General features: G+C 38.8%; 1 protein-coding gene across 1 annotated transcript; it reads left to right on the top strand.

Annotated features, from left to right (window-relative positions):
- The first annotated feature begins 91 nt into the window (after positions 1-91).
- retsat.2 (retinol saturase, tandem duplicate 2) lies at positions 92-16819 on the top strand. The gene is made up of 11 exons (XM_033970460.2): positions 92-308; positions 1574-1756; positions 6210-6451; positions 7848-8049; positions 10347-10544; positions 10989-11108; positions 11603-11741; positions 12630-12739; positions 13555-13724; positions 14423-14582; positions 15576-16819. Exons 1-11 carry the CDS (start codon positions 152-154, stop codon positions 15716-15718), a joined length of 1824 nt encoding a protein of 607 aa, XP_033826351.1. The 5' UTR covers positions 92-151; the 3' UTR covers positions 15719-16819.
- Positions 16820-17169: the final 350 nt, after the last annotated feature.

Here is a 17169-nt window from a genome sequence, read left to right as displayed (position 1 = left end):
CATGTTGTTTGTTGTGGAGGGTTGCCAGGTTGGAGAATACTTTGTACCCCGGAGTCTTCATAAAGGGGCTGTACGTGTCTACTCTTATCTGGCAACTTGTGACTCGTCTTCCGCCTACTGTCCCAGGACAGTGCGTGCATGATCTGCTGCGATGTGGATCAGCGTAGCAATAGTTTGTGCAGTTTTACTTGCACTCATTTTAAAATACATCTTTACCACGCCGGGGCCCAATCCTTTTGCGAGGGACAGTCGAGAACCGGTCAGAGGAATCGTGCCCAGAAAGGAGAAAAACAAAGTGCTGAAGCAAGGTGCGTTTGTGTTACTCTGTAATGCTAACAAAACCAAAACCCTATTGTTGAATTAAAATACTACAGAGCAAAGCCGCCTCACTTTGAATTATGTCATTATCTCTACGGGTTTTTGTAATGATAACGTTTATTAAAAAAATAAAAAATCAATACTTTGTTCTGACTATTAATTGTGGAACTTTTCAATGCTAAATGTTGTAAATCTCTATTATTATTTTTTTTAAAAACAAAAAAAAAACCTTTGCGGTGAAAGGTGAAAGATGAAAGGTTCGTACCAATGAGATAAAATTGATTGCGTAATGTCGCACGCAATACGCAATTTATATAGTAATTAAGATGAACATTTAGGTGTTTTTATTTTTTGCATACCTCTGTAATTATTCAGAATTCTGTCTGTCTGCATAGTTAAATTTTAATAAATTCTTTATGGAAGAAGTACTCAATTGTGTTACTTAAGCAGAAGTACAGATACCAGAGTAAAACAAATGCTCCAGTAAAAGTATTAAAGTACCAGTTTAAACATGTACTTTTTAAGAAGAGTAATTTTTTGAGTTTGGAGTTTGATTTTTTGAGATTTTGAGTTCTATTAAAGCTTCAGATGTAGTGATTTTGATAAAGATTTGTTTCTATTGAACAAAATTCAGCACAATTAAACAGATTTTTCTTTTTTTTTTTGTTTTTGTTTAAATTAGTCTTTAAGCCATGTTATAATGCTGTTACCTCTCCAAAAACATACCTGAAATTGTGTTTTGTGTCATTCACACATTTGAGTAACTCTTTTTTTAATTAGCCTGTCTACATCTCCAAAGCTCAAAATGCTCTGTTCCACTTTGTGATGTCATCAAGCAGTACCTTTAGTTCAGTAGAGATTAGTAATTCCAGGTCTGAAATTCTCCAAATTATTCTAGTGTATGGAGTTTCAAAACACAATGGAGCACTTCCTGTATTACCACATGACATCAAAAGGTGGAACAGACTGTTTTCAGTTTGAGGAAAGAACTTGGTGTAAATACGCAGGGGCTGTATGAATGAAACAAAACACAACTCCAGGTCTGTTTGTGATAAGGGAACAACATTATAACATAGAACAGAAAATGGCATAATATGGGCCTTTTGTGTAGTTGTGGGATTTGATGCATGTTGAGATACAACTGGGAAAGAACTCATAATGTGAACACTTCTTCTAATCTTGTAGTGAAACCAAATTTGAATCATTTGAATCTACCTCCATCAAACCCTTCAACATATACCATTGTTCTCTGCAGGTTTTGTTGCCAGTAAAGTTCCAGATAATTTGGATGCGGTGGTAATCGGCAGTGGTATCGGTGGGCTGGGGGTCGCCGTGCTTTTGGCCAAAGTTGGGAAGAGAGTCCTGGTTCTGGAACAACATGATCGGGCCGGAGGATGCTGCCACACTTTCACTGAGAAGGGATTCGAGTTTGACGTTGGTAAGACTGAAAGAATAAAGGGCCGGTCTATATGTGGTTATGTATATGGTTCTTCAAATATAGGTACAAGTAGTCCCTGTGTAGTCCCTGTGTAGTCCCTGTGTAGTCCCTGTGTAGTCCCTGTGTAGTCCCGGTGTAGTCCCTGTGTAATCTCTGTGTAGTCCCTGTGTAGTCCCTGTGTAGTCCCTGTGTAGTCTCTGTGTAGTTCCTATGTAGTTCCTGTGTTGTCCCTGTGTAGTCCCTGTGTAGTCCCTGTGTAGTCTCTGTGTAGTCTCTGTGTAGTCCCTGTGTAGTCCCTGTGTAGTCTCTGTGTAGTTCCTGTGTTGTCCCTGTGTAATCCCTGTGTAATCCCTGTGTAGTCTCTGTGTAGTCCATGTGTAGTCTCTGTGTAGTTCCTGTGTTGTCCCTGTGTTGTCCCGGTGTAGTCCCGGTGTAGTCCCTGTGTAATCTCTGTGTAGTCCCTGTGTAGTCCCTGTGTAGTCCCTGTGTAGTCCCTGTGTAGTCTCTGTGTAGTTCCTATGTAGTTCCTATGTAGTTCCTGTGTTGTCCCTGTGTAGTCCCTGTGTAGTCTCTGTGTAGTCTCTGTGTAGTCCCTGTGTAGTCTCTGTGTAGTCTCTGTGTAGTCTCTGTGTAGTCCATGTGTAGTCTCTGTGTAGTTCCTGTGTTGTCCCTGTGTTGTCCCTGTGTAATCCCTGTGTAATCCCTGTGTAGTCTCTGTGTAATCTCTGTGTAGTTCCTGTGTAGTCCCTGTGTAGTCCCTGTGTAGTCTCTGTGTAGTCTCTGTGTAGTCCCTGTGTAGTCCCTGTGTAGTCCCTGTGTAGTCTCTGTGTAGTTCCTGTGTTGTCCCTGTGTAATCCCTGTGTAATCCCTGTGTAGTCTCTGTGTAGTCCATGTGTAGTCTCTGTGTAGTTCCTGTGTTGTCCCTGTGTTGTCCCGGTGTAGTCCCGGTGTAGTCCCTGTGTAATCTCTGTGTAGTCCCTGTGTAGTCCCTGTGTAGTCCCTGTGTAGTCCCTGTGTAGTCTCTGTGTAGTTCCTATGTAGTTCCTATGTAGTTCCTGTGTTGTCCCTGTGTAGTCCCTGTGTAGTCTCTGTGTAGTCTCTGTGTAGTCCCTGTGTAGTCTCTGTGTAGTCTCTGTGTAGTCTCTGTGTAGTCCATGTGTAGTCTCTGTGTAGTTCCTGTGTTGTCCCTGTGTTGTCCCTGTGTAATCCCTGTGTAATCCCTGTGTAGTCTCTGTGTAATCTCTGTGTAGTTCCTGTGTAGTTCCTGTGTAGTCCCTGTGTAGTCCCTGTGTAGTCTCTGTGTAATCTCTGTGTAGTTCCTGTGTAGTTCCTGTGTAGTCCCTGTGTAGTCCCTGTGTAGTCCCTGTGTAGTCTTTGTGTAGTCTTTGTGTAGTCCCTGTTTTAGTCCCAGTTTAAGTCCCGGGTACTCCTCCCTGTTTAGACCTGTTTCAGTCTTGGTTTAGTACTGGTGTAACTGGTTCATATAATAACAGTATTATTACACTAAATGGTCCTTTTGTTTATTACAGTTTTGTTCATACCTGGTGTTTGCTTTACTGTGCAGCATTGGTCCTCCAGCCTCTTCTTCTGTGTTTTTTTTTTGGCACCATTACTGAAAAATGAGCTGGATCAGGTATCGATTCCATATCAATTAAGATGATATCCTGGATGGGCCTTTCATTGGATGTAGTAAGACTAGAACATCTCATAATTTTTGATTTTTTTTTATTTGTACAAAGCTGTTGTGATAACAGTTGCATAACATAACTGGATCTCTTGTGCTGCTGCTCGGGTCCTGACTAGAACCAGGAAGTATGAGCACATAAGTCCTGTGCTCAGGTCTCTGCACTGGCTTCCTGTAGCTCAAAGAATAGACTTTAAAGCAGCTCTGCTTGTGTATAAGTCTCTCCATGGCCTAGGTCCAAAGTATATCTCCGACATGTTAGTGCAATATGAACCATCTCGCAATTTGAGGACTTCAGGGACCGGCTTCCTGCTGGTGCCCAGAGTCAGGACTAAACATGGGGAATCTGCGTTTAAGTTTTATGCAGCTAAAACTTGGAACATTCTTCCTGAAGATGTGAGACAGGCCTCTACTTTGACAATGTTTAAATCCAGGCTAAAAACAGTTCTGTTTAGCTGTGCATATGACTGAAAGGTTTTTATTCTGCACTCTTCTCTTTTAATGTTAATTTTATGATGATTATTTGTGATTATTTATGTTTTGATTTGTGTGATTTTAATGTCTTTCTTATTCTGTAAAGCACTTTGAATTACCTTGTGTACGAATTGTGCTATACAAATAAACTTGCCTTGCCTTGTGTAAAAAGTTAACTGTGTTTTAAAAAAGTAAGGGTCATTTCAATTTCTACACTGGTATCTGTTCAAATTATTGATCTTGGTATCGAAACAGAAAAGGCTGGATTGGTGCATCCCTAATATAAATACAGAGATTGTATAAATAAGTGGGCTAAGTCAGTGTGACGACACCCACAGCTTGGGCACTAGTCAAATGAAGCTCATCAAGGCTAACAGTTATAGGGGCCAATTTGGAGCAGAGTTCCATATTTGGAATTCCGATTGCCAGTATCATAGCAACCAAAGAGCCAATCTGGAGCGAGGCTGTTGAACATAATGCCCTTTCTCACCTGCACCACTGGTTTAGCAGTGAGTGGACACAATGTCAGTCAAACCTCTTGCGGGAGCAACTTCGGGGAAGGAAGGCGTTATTTGTTTGTCATTTATGTTCATATCTTAATTTACAGACAAAATAGCTAAATAAAAACACCAGGATCATGCAGAGGGGATTAATAAGAACATTTTAAGACCAAAATGACAAGACTTACTGCAGCAATTACAGAGAGAGGAGTGACAATTTTTCAGTGTAAAGTGAAATGGAGCTGGTATGTCTATGATCACTTCCTATTTGTAACACAGCAGCTAGCAGGTTAGCTATGTCCATTTATATACACAGTCTATGGTCTGACTGTCTCCCTTTTTAAGTCCATTGTTGAGAAGAAGTCAGTCTTCTATTGTAATCTCATTATTAATTATATTTTCATGGAATTTACGTTCATATGGAGTTTGGATGTTGCTCTGTTTTAATTTATTCATTTTCTTATCCAGCAAACCTTCCATAGGTCGGCAGTATTTAATGGAGGAGGCAACATGCATTGTAATGATCTGATATTTTGTGTGTAGTTCAGAGATAATGGTTTTGTTGTTCTTGTACCTGTTTATGTGTTGTTGTTGTTGTTATTGTTGTTGTTGTTAATGTGACTGCTTTTGTATGTGACACTCGGTTGCTATGCCGACAAGTTGATGTGAAGGTTGTATTGGTCAGTTGCTGGTCTGTTTTGGAGACTGGCTCTACTGAGTTTAGACCGCTCTTGTTTTGCTCTTGTTTTGGTGTGGGTTGCAGCTGACAGAAACCCTTGTGTCCTGAAAATAATCAACCAGAAGGAATTTGGCGTGTTTCCTTACACCAGAACTCTACAGTATTTTGCTGTGGTTAGACACAAGATACAAGCTCTGTGCACAACAGTGCCAGGCAACCTCATTGTTAGCGTCACTACTACCTGTCCAATTTTATCTCTGTGAGGTTTTTGGAGAGTCTTGCTAAAATGAATAAATATTTAAAGATAAGATCACATTTGTGTCTCAGTTGTAGACTGTATATAAAATGGACATAGCTAACCTGCTAGCTGCCACATTCCAAATAGTGAGTGATCATAGGCGAGCTTTTAGCTCCATCGACTCCGATTCACTTTATATTAGGAAACTGTGGCGACTCTCTGTAATTGCTGCTGTCAGACTCATCATTTTGGTCCTAAAATCTTTATATTTACCCGATCTACGTGATCTAGTATTTTTGTTTTGCTATTGTATCTGTAAATCAAAGGGTGTTACTTTCAACAGCCTCGGTCCGTATTGGCTCTTTGGTTGAGCCAATATTACACTATTTTCTGATCTATGTTATAATGTTGTTTCCTCATCATAAGCACACCTGGAGTTGTGTTTTGTTCCATTCACACATGTTTGAGTAACACTTTATTATTTGTCTGTCTACATCTCCAAAGCTCAAAATGCTCTGTTCCACCTTGTGATGTCATGAAGTGGTAGTTTTCAAGTTATCAACTCCTTTTTCCTTTAGTTCAATAGAGATTGGAAATTCTAGGGCTGAAATGATTCTGTTGAAAGTGTATGGAGTTTTAAAACACAGTGAAGCACTTCCTGTATTACCACATGACATCACAAAGTGGAACGGAGTGTTTTCTGTTTGAGAGAAGATGCAGGGTTTGTGTGTTAAACATGTGTGAATGAAACAAAACACAACTCCAGGTCTGTTTATGATGAGGAAACAGCATTATAACATAGATCAGAAAATAGTGTAATGCTCCCTTAAAGTCAAAATGTATTGCTCCAACTCTTCATACCTGTACTAATCTTGCAGGTATCCACTATATTGGAGACTTGCTGGAGCACAAGCCTTTCAGATGTATGCTGGACCAGATGACCAATGGCCAGCTGCAGTGGGAGCCGCTGGATAACCCCTATGACTGGGTGGTACTGGGACCCCCCGAAAACCGCCGCCGTTACCCCATCTACAGCGGAACCACACGTTTCTCACAGGAGCTCAAGAAGTGCTTCCCTGGAGAAGAGAAGGCCATAGACGAGTACATACGACTGTGCAAGGTAAAAATGCACTTCACCACTGTGGGTTCAGCTGCAGAACCTGTTACACCTGTTCTTCTCAGGCTGTTTCCATGTACATTGTATATTTTATGTAGTTATTTATTATGTCCATTATTGAATATGATTAATATTTGGGTGCTGAAATAATTTCAATGATTATTTTTTTATGTATTTAATTAGGACATTTATTTGATAGGGTCAGTGCATATTAATGACCATCTGTTAAAACAGTGTAAATATGTCAGTTTATAACAAAGATTTAGATTTTCATATTATTTATTATGTAACTTAGGTATAATTATATTTTTATTCGAATTTGCCATTTGGTTTCACAGAAGCTGACTGTCCTGTTTAGTGAAATATTGCCATTGTCATGATTTACATTTATGTCATTTAACTTCCTCATTCAGAGTGTGACTGTCGACGGCTATTTTCATCTATTTTAATGTGGCTTCTAATATTAGCCTGGATCAAGATTGTGTAACTTGCCTAGACTTGTCTTTTGGTGAGGCTAAATGCAGACAGCAGGGGGCACTAATAACGCAGCTGTTCACCTTTGATACAGATTTCTGCTCCCTGAATAGGGTTCAGAGTAAACAGCATCCAGATATGATTTAACTACTCAGTAACAAGGTTATAAAAGTCAGTCATATCTCAGAAGTATATTACTCTGTACTTACTGATGGGCAGATAATATTTTTAATGCCATACTGTGAAATATCCTATGCAAACCCATTACATTTTCAAGTGGCAGGTCCATCACCAGAAAAAGTTACATGGTGTAACTTTTAAAGGCCCATTGTGCTTGTGTCTGCTCTGCAGTTGTAATTTATTATCCCTGTGCATCATTATGTTATAATTTGCATATTTTAAATCACAATATTCATCTAAAATGACTTAATAAAAGAAACAAGTCCGCTGACTTCTGCATTTACAAACGGCGCTGTCCAATGGGAGCTGACATCGCTGTAAACATCATCACAACAAAGAGGAAGTTGTTGGCCCCTCCTATGGCTGGTAGCAGATCACACTAGCCAGTAGTAGCTAGCTGAATACAACACGTATCACCAATTAGGACAATAAAATTGGAAAATGAAGTACAGAGCAGTGGGCGCGTACCAGTGGAGGTGAAAACTAGAGTTGATCAGCAATACGGCATCTTGGAAATAAGTGATAAAAGATTACTCAAACATGCACGAATCACTCCAAAAACAACTTGAAGAGGGTGAATGAGAAGAAAACAACTATCACATGGATAAAAGCTCTGAAAAGTCCATTTTGCAGAATAGGTCTCATTTAACACTTTCTTAACACAATGTGTATATTGTTGCATATTTCTGTATTAATTACACAAACTTTTTCAGTGATATTTGTGAAACTTTTGCGTCTCTTCTAGAAAACTGGACGAGGCATCTGGTTTTTGGCTCTGTTGAAGCTCATCCCCAGTCCCATTGCCAAGTTCCTGGTCTACACCGGCCTCTGCAGACGCCTCTCCTCCTTCTTTGAAATGGCCGACCGCAGCCTGACTGAAGTGGTCAACGGACTGACCGAAAACAAAGACCTGAGAGCTGTTTTCACCTACATCTTTGGCACTTATGGTAGGACAGTGAAATGACACTGCATTATCTATTCAGTCCTCACACAGCGGTGGTAACTAAGCTTTCGACTCTGTGCACAACAGCGCCCCCAACATCACTGTTAGCATCACTACTTCATGTCCAATTGTATCTCTATGAGGTTTTTGGTGAGTCACGCTAAAATGAATAAATATTTAAAGATGAGGCAGTGGACAGGGAGCTGCAGGTGGGTTAGGGGTCAGACGTTAGGGGGTTAGGGTCAGACAGGACAGGGAGCTGTGGGTGAATGTCACTGACAATATGTCAAAAAATACACAAATAAAATGAATCTTTCACTGAAGGAAATTTCTGTGTTTAGAAAGAGACATGTTTGGGCCTTAATGCTAATGCTAAAGCCAATTTTTTAACTGTAATAAACATTGAAACAACACCAGTGTAGTTTTTATTTTAATTAATTAGAATTTTAATAGATTGTTTATTTCATGTTTTGAAATTTTAATTAAAAACTTTGAGTGTGCTAGCTAGCGTGCTACTGTGCACAGAGCCTATTGTAGCCACAGCTGCCCTGGGGTAGATTGGTAGAAGTGAGGCTGTCAATTTGCGCCACCACCAACACTCACACACCCAGTGCATTCATACTAGGCAATGTGGGTGAAGTGCCTTGCCTAAGGACACAAAGGCAGTTCCCTCGAGAGCCAGTGCTGTCCCACTTACTGAAATCAGGTATTTACTAGAATTGATGCCTCTATCAGTGTTTCAAAGGTAAGGCCAGTTTATTTGTACAGCACAGTTCATACACAAAGTAATTCAAAGTGCTTTATAGAATAAGAAACACATGAAAATCACAATACAGTAAATCAAAACAGAAATAATCATAAAAGGAACATTAAAAGAAGAGTGCAGAATAAAACCCTTTCACTCATATGCACAGCTAAACAGAAGTGTTTGAAGCCTGGATTCAAACATTGTCAAAGTAGAGGCCTGTCTCTCAAAATACAATTAAAAGGAAAAAAAAAAAAATACTATGATTATTTTGGTGCAGACTGACCCACTGGTTAAGTCACAGTTTCTTGGTTTCTGACTCCCAACAGTTTGGTCATCGGGTTTATTTTCAGATAAAACAGACTGTGTCCCCGCCCCAACCGCCTTGATGTCAACTGTCAACACACAAATCTCTGATCTGCAGCTCCCAGTGTCAATGTCTGCTGCAGAATGAGAACCTGAAAACAGTCTTTACTCAGTCAGTCTTGCTTAACTTCTGTCCCACTTTGAATATTTCCCTGTTCAATAATTAAAATGAAACATGGGCTTACAGGCCACAAAGTCTTAAACAAAGGCAGTTGAAAGGGCTAGACCTCATCCAAGGCACTAGGCACACATAACTGTGATAAGATACTAGTGTTGTGACCATAATAAAATGTCAAACTCCATTTTGATGCTAAAGAAAATGCTTCATACCAGTTTCAAAGCCTCAAATCATAATAAAAACTTTTGACTGGTAGTGTATATCAGAGCTTGTGTTGTCCTCCTTCAGTGTTTTTTATTATGTATTTTTACTACTTTCTACATTTTAGATGCATACAGAAGACATGAAATATATGAAGCAAGGAAAGAATTATGTAGTAAAGAAAAGAAGTTGCTACTCTACTACTATATTTTTCGGCAAAGCAAAGGGGGGACACTTTGAGGATTTGAATCTAAAATCAATCATCAACATATCTTACTTCATATATCTGATGTCTCCTCTGTGTATATAAAATGTAGAAAGTAGTAAAAATAAAGAAAAAAACATTTTCATTTCGGTTGGATCCAGGATCCATCCTCTCATTCAAAACTTGTCTATTTTATTATTTTTGTTATGGACTGTATAAAGACGTGGACTAAGTGAGCGGGGGAGCGGGCTCTTTGCAACCTGTCAATCAAACCTGTTGCTAACGCTAGTGGGAGCGACTTCAGGGAATTATGTTATTAATGTTTATATCTTGATTTGCCGACACAATAGTGAAATAAAAATACCATGATTATGTAGACGGGTTAATGCAAACATTTTAAGACGAAAATGACGAGTCTCACAGCAGCAGTTACAGAGAGAGTTTTTCAGTGTAAAGTGAATTTGAGCCAGAGTTGAAGGAGCCGGAAGTGCGTCCATAATCATTTTATATTTTGAACGTGGCAGGTAGCAGGTTAGCTATGTCCATTTATATAGTCTATGATGTTTATTTTATTAAAACACACACATTGTTCACTCTCAAATGCAATATATATTGACCTGTATAAAATACAATTATACATTTAATTTTATATTTTTCCCTCTTTAGGAAACATACCCAAGGATGCCAGTTTCTCTATGCACAGTCTGCTCATCACCCACTACCTGAACGGTGCATGGTATCCGAAAGGGGGCGCCACTGAGATAGCGTACCACATGATCCCCATCATCGAGAAGGCGGGAGGAGCTGTTTTAGTCCGTGCTCCAGTCAACCGAATCCTGTTCAACAGTGACAAAGAAGCTATCGGTGAGTTTCTATTGGCTGGTAGTTCCCTGGATCACAAAAATCAGCTCAATATTTGACATTCCATTATTAAAGGGTTTGGGCCTAAAACAAAAGGACAAAATTTGGACTCAACCAAAACCAAAATTATGGGTGTATTCGCTATTAACACAATCAGGATTAAACAGGGACTAAACTGTAACTGAAATGGTTTACTCCTTATGTGAATAATTGGGATGTTTGGGATGTTAAGAATGTGTTAGCAAAGAAGTGATAAGTTTAAAATGAACTGTTTCTGTTTTTCAATGTTTTTAAGACTGTAAAAATTGTGTACAGTGTGTTTAGTCCCCCATAGTACTACCAGAAGAACCTTTTTCAAAACAAACAAAACATGTCCATCCCACTGTTACATACTGTTCATATATGGTCACATATAAATATAACTGTATTGTACATTTTCTTTCTCAGGTGTGAGTGTGATGAAAGGCCAGGAGGAGGTCCATATCCATGCTCCAATGGTCATCTCTGACGCTGGGATCTTCAACACCTACCAGAAACTGCTGCCCAAGGAGCTGCAGGCCATGCCAGGTTCAAAACATGGTTTAATTTTGTGTAAATGTTGCTTAGCAAGACACATACAGTGCATTCAACACTGTAGTGCTTAGAAAATTGACACTTTCGTTAACCCCGTCTCCACCCCCTGCTCCACCCCGACTGAAAAAATGACATACTGTACACATACATGGTTTATAAATGTCACAGACATTTCATTTCAAAAATAAAAAGAAATAATTGAAAATCTGCTGCTTTTTACAGTGTAATGTCAACAGTACCATTTACAATTAACAAAATGTAAAATAATGATCTATGTACCGATATGTTATAGGGCCATATTAAACACTCGCCTCCCAAAAAAACTATCATAATTGATTTTAGGTGGCACACTTTGAGACAGCAGTAACGCAAACAGAATCTGGTGGTGATATGTGAGAATACAACAGTGTGATAAACGGTAGCTTTAAAAGTGTGATATTTATTTATAATGCTGCCAGGTCTGACAATTATTCTCCTCTGTCCCACAGAGATCCAGAAGCACCTGAGTTTTATGAAGAACGGGGAAGGCGGCCTGAGTGTGTTCGTGGGGTTGGATGGGTCCAAGGAGGAGCTCGGCCTTAAAGCAAACAACTACTGGATCTTTAAAGAAAACAACTTTGACGAGCTGTATGTTTGTTTTTAACTGATAATTTCATGTTTTCTTTTTAATAAGAGGAGGTAATGGGCAATGAATAAACTGTCTGCAAAATTATATTGAAAATCAAAATTCTGTACATGAAATTTAAAAACTTGTAATCTTGTATTTCAAAAGGTTAAAGTGATATTTCTGCACAAAAAAAATTGAAAAATTGAATTAATGATTATTACTGGTTTTGTGAAAATCCCCAAAATGTTGTTATGGCTTTCTTTTTCTCAAGATTCCTGTTAGTGTTGCCGAACCCCGTTCCATTGCTCATATTTCTCCTCATAGCAGAAAAAAGCAGAACAAAATTATACTTTTTTTTTTCTTGTGACATTGTGACCTTTTTATATAAAGGCCAAGGCAGTGATGTTTACAGATATTGGCAATTATAACTTTGAACTGTAACAAATCAAAAATAATAATGGTTGTGCTCCCATAGTATCAGTACAAATTTGTATGAAAACTGGTTGATAGCTCAAAATGCCACTTAGTTAACAGATGTTTGGACAATGAGAAGTGGACAGAGTGAGTGTGACGTCACCCACAGCGTTCGGCTCCAGTCAAATGAAGCTCATCGAGGCTAGAGCAGTTATAGGGGCCAATTTGGAGCCGAGTTCCATATTAGGAAATCCAACCGCGAGTATCATAGCAACCATCATCATACAGAGCGGGTTAATACAAACATTTAAAGACCACAATGATGAGTCTGATAGCAGCAGTTACAGAGAGTGAATTGGAGCCAGAGTGGATGGAACCTGAAGCTCGCCCATGCTCACTTCCTAATTGGAAAGCGGCGGCTAGCATGTTAGTTACTTCCATTTATACATATAGTCTATGGCTATAACTTAGATGCTTTTTCATTTTCTTCTTAGTGTGGAGGAGTATATGAACGGCGACAAGGAGGAGTCTGCTAAAAACGTGCCTCTTCTGTTTGTCGCATCTCCATCGGCTAAAGACCCCATCTGGCAGGAACAGAATCCAGGTAAGATTCACAACACATTTTAACTGCTTTTAACACATTTGTTTGTTTATTTTGAAATTATTTTGTCACTACAGTACACTACCAGTCCAAGTTGTGGAGACACTGGTAGTACTTAAACTTTCTTTTTAATTGTTGTAAGAAAAAAATGAAATAACTCTAAATGTTTTTTTTATATTTTATATGCAAATCTGTATGTGTCTTCCGTATTTATCTAAAATATAGAAAGTAGTAAAAAAAAAAAAAAAAAACCCTGAACGGATGAGAGTGTGTATCCAAACTTTTGACTGATGGTGTATATGCCACTTTTATTCATTTACAGTTTTATTTAGTTGTATTGCTCAAAAATACCTTGGAAAAATATGCTTAGGGGTCACCTCTCCATAGATTGGACCTGTAACTTGGTCACCTGGTTGTCTCCATGGAGATACATACGTTTAATGTTACATTGTGGAACATTCCAGGCAAAGCCATAACATCTCCATGGGGCTTTAGTTCTTTGAGCCTGCACTATGCACCGTTTCACTTTTACAGATGAAGATGCGTTTATGTGTGAATGAATGAGCTGACTCACTGTCTAACAAAATTTACATGTTGGTACCAATAAAGTAACCTTGAACATTGAACCTTGAACCTTGGAAACAAGCAGGTAGCGCACCCTCCACTACAAATGTTATGTAATGCACCTTTAAATAGAAAAACACGAAGGCAAATAACTATTCAAAACTGTTTTGCCATATCACCTTAATGGAATACGATGCTGGATTAATGACATGTATTTGAATTTAGCAGAACTGAAATAAACTTTCTCTTCACAGGGAAGTCCACAGTGAGCCTGGTCAGCTTTGCCAACTACTCGTGGTTTGAGGAGTGGAAGGACGGGAAAGTGACAAACAGATCTCCAGAATATAAAGAGTTAAAGCAGGCCTTTATCGACTCTATCCTGGATGTGGTGATGGACGTGTTCCCCAAAATCACCAGAGACAAGGTAATGTCATGTGTAAACTGTATTTAACATAGCAACATGGGACTGTTGCCTTGGCAGAGGTAAACATGGTTTATCTTATCTTGTTTACAATACACTACCACTGTGTTTTATATACACTGACAGTTTCTAATGTAAAGCGCCCATGTCCATTTTTATATACAGTCTATGGTTTGGACACACCCTCTCATTCAATGTTAATTTCCTTTAGTTTCACAACTTTGTACATTTTATATATAATATAAATATATAAAGTAAGATATATGGAATTATGTAGTAAAGAAAAAAAATAAAATAAAAATAACTACTAAAAAATTTGGATAAAGCAAAGGGGGGACATTTTCAGGATTTGAATATAAATATAAAAAAAAATTTTGTAGAGTTATTTAAAGTTTTCATTGCTAGATAATTCCATACATCTTACTTTATACATTTTATATACATACAGAAGATATCTAACATATTAAGTAGTAAAATTAAAAAACATTGAAAGAGATGATGTGACCAAACTTTTGACTGGTAGTGTATTTTATAGTGGCTTTAAAGGATGGTTCAATAAGGGACAATAGAGAGTTCCTTTACCTTTTATAGTAATATTAATGTAATCCCTCATCTATCTAATACTCCCTATCTAACTAAAGATTCATGATTGTCCTATGTATGTTATGTTTTTTTGAGATGTTTTTTTCTGTCTTGGTTAGATTGAGTACGTTGACGCTGGCACCCCCATCACAAACACTCACTACATCGGCGCTCCTAAAGGTGAGATCTACGGAGCGGACCACGGGAAGGAACGCTTCAGCCCCGAGCTCAATGCAACCATCCGCCCCAAAACGCCACTCAAGAATCTCTATCTGACAGGTACATGTGCGGTGATATCCAGGCTTTTAAATTTATGCACTGATTAAAGCTTGGTACCTGACTTTTTTATGACATGTAGTATTAGTAAAATATATTAAAAAAGCAGCATGTTGTGACAAAATGAGACCAGTCTGAGGCATAGACTGTATAAAGAAGTGGACTAAGTGAGTGTGATGTCACTGGCAGCGTTTGGCTCCAGTCAAATGAAGCTCATCGAGGCTAGAGCAGTTATAGGGGCCAATTTAGAGCTGAGTTTTGGCCATGAGTAGTATATCAGTATATCATGAGCAGTATAGCAACCAAAGAGCCAATCCAGAGTGAGGCTGTTGAAGGTAAAGCTCCATTGTGGCTGCACCACTGGTTTAGCAGGGAGTGGGTGCTTAGCAACACTGTCAATCAAACCTGTCGCTAACGCTAGCCTTCATGGAAAGAAGGTGCCTGATTTGTCTATTATTAATGTTCATATCTTCATTTATGGACAAAGTGGCTAAAGAAAACCCCCAGGATCACATGATATATCAATAGATGTTTACAGTTCCAGTGTGGTTTGCCCCTCCCTTAGATATAAGGCAGTGGCTACCAGTAATCTGACCAGAACTGAAGAAGCAGCTTGGATGAGCAGTGAAACGTCTTCACTCTTAGAATGATTTGTCCAGTTGACAGATTTAAACTTCGTCTTTTGCTATGGATCAGATGACTGAGGGATTACACAGATATTTCTACATTTCTAACAATGTTTAACACAGCTGTTTCCTCTTACTGTCCTATTAAATATACAATCTATGGATGGGGTATATTCTCGTGGTTGGAATTCCAAATTGGCCCCTATAAGTGCTCGCCTCGATGAGCTTGATTTGACCGGAGCCGCACGCTATGGTTGACGTCACACTTCCTTAGTCCACTTCTTTATGCAGTCTATGGTATTAACGTGCGGCAGTTATCCATTGGAATTCTCAATGACCGTGGTATAACATTTTCCTCTCTGTGTTCCAGGTCAGGATGTGTTCCTGTGTGGTTTTGCCGGAGCTTTGGCCGGAGCTTTGACCTGCGGCTCGGTCATCCTCAAACGCAATCTCCACTTAGATGCCATCGCTCTGGCCAAGAGAACCAGATTCATGAAACAGAAGGGAGAGTAGACACTAGAGCAAATAATGCAAAAATGAATGGAATAGATTGGCTCACGTGACCTCACAATATTCTATGTAAAATCTCCATAGTTTAACACTGAGCTGTTGAACGCTTAAGATCTCTGTAATTATCGGGACTATCCACATGAAACCTAAACTGTCAGAGAAGTTTAATGTCTTCTCTGTTTGCACAAATGAACAACAAGGACATTATTTTTTCACAGCAGCTTCACACATCAGTGTGTTATGCAAAAACAACAGCCTTTTTGTTATTTATTCATAACATTTTGCAGAAAAATTGCAGAATGAACAATTTGACGAGTTATACACAGTACTAGGGTGATCAGACGACCCCATTGACCCAGGATAGTCCCATTTTTGAGCCCTGTGTCCCATGTTCGAGCAGATGTATAAAACTGGGACAAATCACTGGTTTTGGATACAAGATATGTGCCAGGTATCCCTATTTTTGACCAATTTCATAGTCTCTAACAGTAAAGAAAGGAATATATTGCCGTTTGTTAAGTTAAAGTACTTCCCTGGTATCCAGAACACACACTTCGTCAATACTTTTCAAAGATGTGAGTCTGGTCACCGGTGAATCTCCCCATTTCAAATGGGTGTGACTGACAGGTGGATTAGCCAGTCAGTGATACGCATGGTCTATCCGTATTGGAAAAAAATAAAAGGGAAAAAATATCACAGGGGGCTGAAAAAAATGTCTGTAGAATCAATGAGTGAAGCTTAAACTCTGTTTATCTGAGGTGAGAGAAATGTGAATTTATTTTTAAATCATAGGTGACCAATGAGCTCCTTCGTTTCACATGTGTCACTGAAATAAACAAATCTGATTGGACAATCACGTTTGACAGGTCTTGAGACGCAACGGAGGACGTGAAGACCAGACTCATATCAATCTGTATAAAAATATTCTGGATTTGATGGGCAACTAAAATACAGATAAATGTGCTTAAAAATGAGCAGAAGACAAAAAATAAAATCCACAGTTGTTTTACCTGAGCAAGCAATAATAATAATAAAAATAGACTCTAAACATTGTGCCTGTGAACTTTGTGGCCTAATATATTAAACATTTGAAATGGAACTGGCTGACTTTTTGTGTGTTTTATTATTTTGGGGACAAACATGGCAAGGTAATGTGTACATGATGTAATTCAAAGCGCTTTACACAATAAGAAAGAAATACAAACAACTCAAAACATAAACAATCATAAAATGAACATTAAAAGAGAAGAGGCAGAATAAAACCCTTTCGGTCATATGCAGTTAAACAGAACCGTTTGCAGCCTGGGTTGAAACACTGTCAAAGTAGAAGTTTGTTTTTTGTTTTTAATGCAGATAAATTGGGTTCTCGTATATTTGTTAAATTAGTTTAGTTCTAGTTTGTTTATTCTCCCCATTTTGTGCAGACCACGTGCCCTAGTGACCACCGGGCCCCT

The sequence above is a fragment of the Periophthalmus magnuspinnatus genome, chromosome 8 (genome assembly GCF_009829125.3).
Source record: "Periophthalmus magnuspinnatus isolate fPerMag1 chromosome 8, fPerMag1.2.pri, whole genome shotgun sequence".
NCBI classification, from domain to species: domain Eukaryota; kingdom Metazoa; phylum Chordata; class Actinopteri; order Gobiiformes; family Gobiidae; genus Periophthalmus; species Periophthalmus magnuspinnatus.
This window is presented reverse-complemented; position numbering and strand designations above follow the sequence as displayed.

Bases quoted from the DNA above. Each gene is read 5' to 3' on its own strand.
- retsat.2 (XM_033970460.2), top strand. From the start codon at position 152: ATGTGGATCAGCGTAGCAATAGTTTGTGCAGTTTTACTTGCACTCATT. The intron at 10,545-10,988 runs GTGAGTTTCTAT...TTTCTTTCTCAG, and splicing joins CAGTGACAAAGAAGCTATCG to GTGTGAGTGTGATGAAAGGC. The intron at 13,725-14,422 runs GTAATGTCATGT...TGTCTTGGTTAG, and splicing joins CCAAAATCACCAGAGACAAG to ATTGAGTACGTTGACGCTGG.